The sequence below is a fragment of the Trichosurus vulpecula genome, chromosome 7 (genome assembly GCF_011100635.1).
Source record: "Trichosurus vulpecula isolate mTriVul1 chromosome 7, mTriVul1.pri, whole genome shotgun sequence".
NCBI lineage: Eukaryota > Metazoa > Chordata > Mammalia > Diprotodontia > Phalangeridae > Trichosurus > Trichosurus vulpecula.
The window spans coordinates 58,780,945-58,782,515 of NC_050579.1; the positions used below are offsets into that span (position 1 = coordinate 58,780,945).

At 47.0% G+C, this 1,571-nt stretch overlaps 1 protein-coding gene across 1 annotated transcript; it reads right to left on the minus strand.

Annotated features, from left to right (window-relative positions):
- Positions 1 to 332: 332 nt before the first annotated feature.
- On the minus strand, positions 333 to 804 carry LOC118856807 (40S ribosomal protein S13-like). Its single transcript, XM_036767312.1, has one exon. The coding sequence runs from the start codon at positions 802 to 804 to the stop codon at positions 349 to 351; it is 456 nt and encodes a 151-aa protein (XP_036623207.1). The 3' UTR covers positions 333 to 348.
- Positions 805 to 1,571: the final 767 nt, after the last annotated feature.

A 1,571-nucleotide genomic window follows, 5' to 3' on the forward strand; every position in this document is an offset into this window, starting at 1 on the left:
CTTTTTGAGCTCTTCCATGGCCTCAGTCCAATTCATATTTTTCTTGGAGGCTTTTAATGTAGCCTCTTTGACTTTGTTGACTTCTTCTGGCTGTATGTTTTGCTCTTCTTTGTCACCAAAAAAGGAATCTAGAGTTTGAGTTTGAGTCTGAGTTTGTTTTTGCTGCCTGTTCATGTTCCCAGCCAACTACTTGACCCTTGAGCTTTTTGTCAGGATATGACTGCTTGTAGAGTAGAGAGTACTTTGTCCCAAGATTTAGGGTCCAAGCACTGCTGTTTTCAGAGCTACTTCTATTCTTTTTTTTTTCAGTTAGACGTGACTTTATCATTTTAGTACACAAACCAAAACTTATGCAACCAGAGCAGAGGCTGTGGATGATTCATATTTCCAATTGGGTGGGAGCACTCTCTTGGTCTTGTAGTACCAAGCCAGCTGATGAATTCGGCTCTCGTTCAGAATCAGACAGAATTTAGAATCCTTATCCTTTCTGTTTCTCTCAAGATGCTTTCGAACAGCAACAGCTTTCTTGATCAAGTGATAAAGATCTTCAGGAAGATCAGGGGCAAGTCCCTTGGACTTTAGAATTCTCAAAATTTTGTTGCCAGTTACAAAGCGTACTTGTGCCACGCCATGAGAATCCCTCAGGATCACACCGATCTGGGAGGGCGTCAGGCCCTTCTTGGCCAGCTTGTAGATCTGCTCCTTCACATCGTCCGAGGTGAGCTTCAGCCACGTGGGCATGCTGTGGTGGTACGGCAGAGCAGACTGGGACAGGCCCTTCCTGGGAGCGTGCATGTGACCCATGATGGCGACGATCTGGAAGCCAGAGCTACTTCTATTCTACTGTCACCCCAGGCTCTGTCCCAGGAGCACTCTTCCTCCCCAAGAACTGTAAACCAGGACTGCAATACAGATCCAAGCAGGGCACAGCAAGAGAATCTGTCTTTGTGCCCACAAAGTGCTACTTGCACTCCCTCACTGATCTGCCGCTAGATTCCTCCCATGGTATGATCCAGGGATTTGGGAAACAGCTAACGCTGCACTACCTCCTTCACCCCCGGAGCTGGTGGCCGGACCACTCTGAACTCAATTCCGCAGTTTCCCCCTAACCTGCTCTTTGGTGTTTGTGGGTTGAGAAGTCTGGTAACTGCCACAGCTCACTGTTTCATGGCCCCAAGGCCTGTTCTGGCTGGCTGATTCTGGGTATGGTCTGTCCCAGCACGGCCCATGCTGGGCTGCCTTCCGCTCTCAGCACTGTGTGATAGACCCCTTCCCAGTGACCATCCAGGCTCTCCTGGACTGGAGACCTGTTTCCCTCTGCTATTTTGTGGATTCTGCAGCTCTAGAATTTGTTCAGAACCATTTTTTACAGATGTTTGGAGGGATTTGGGGGAGAGCTTAGGCAGGTCCCTGCTTTCCAGCTGCCATTTTAGCTCCACCCCCAAATTATCTGTTTTTTAAATCACACCCTTTTAAAAGCCTGATCCATATGCAACAAAATCCAGATTAGAAATTGATTTGCCTAACTCCATTTCTGTTTTAAAAAGATAATTTTACAATATAAGAGAATT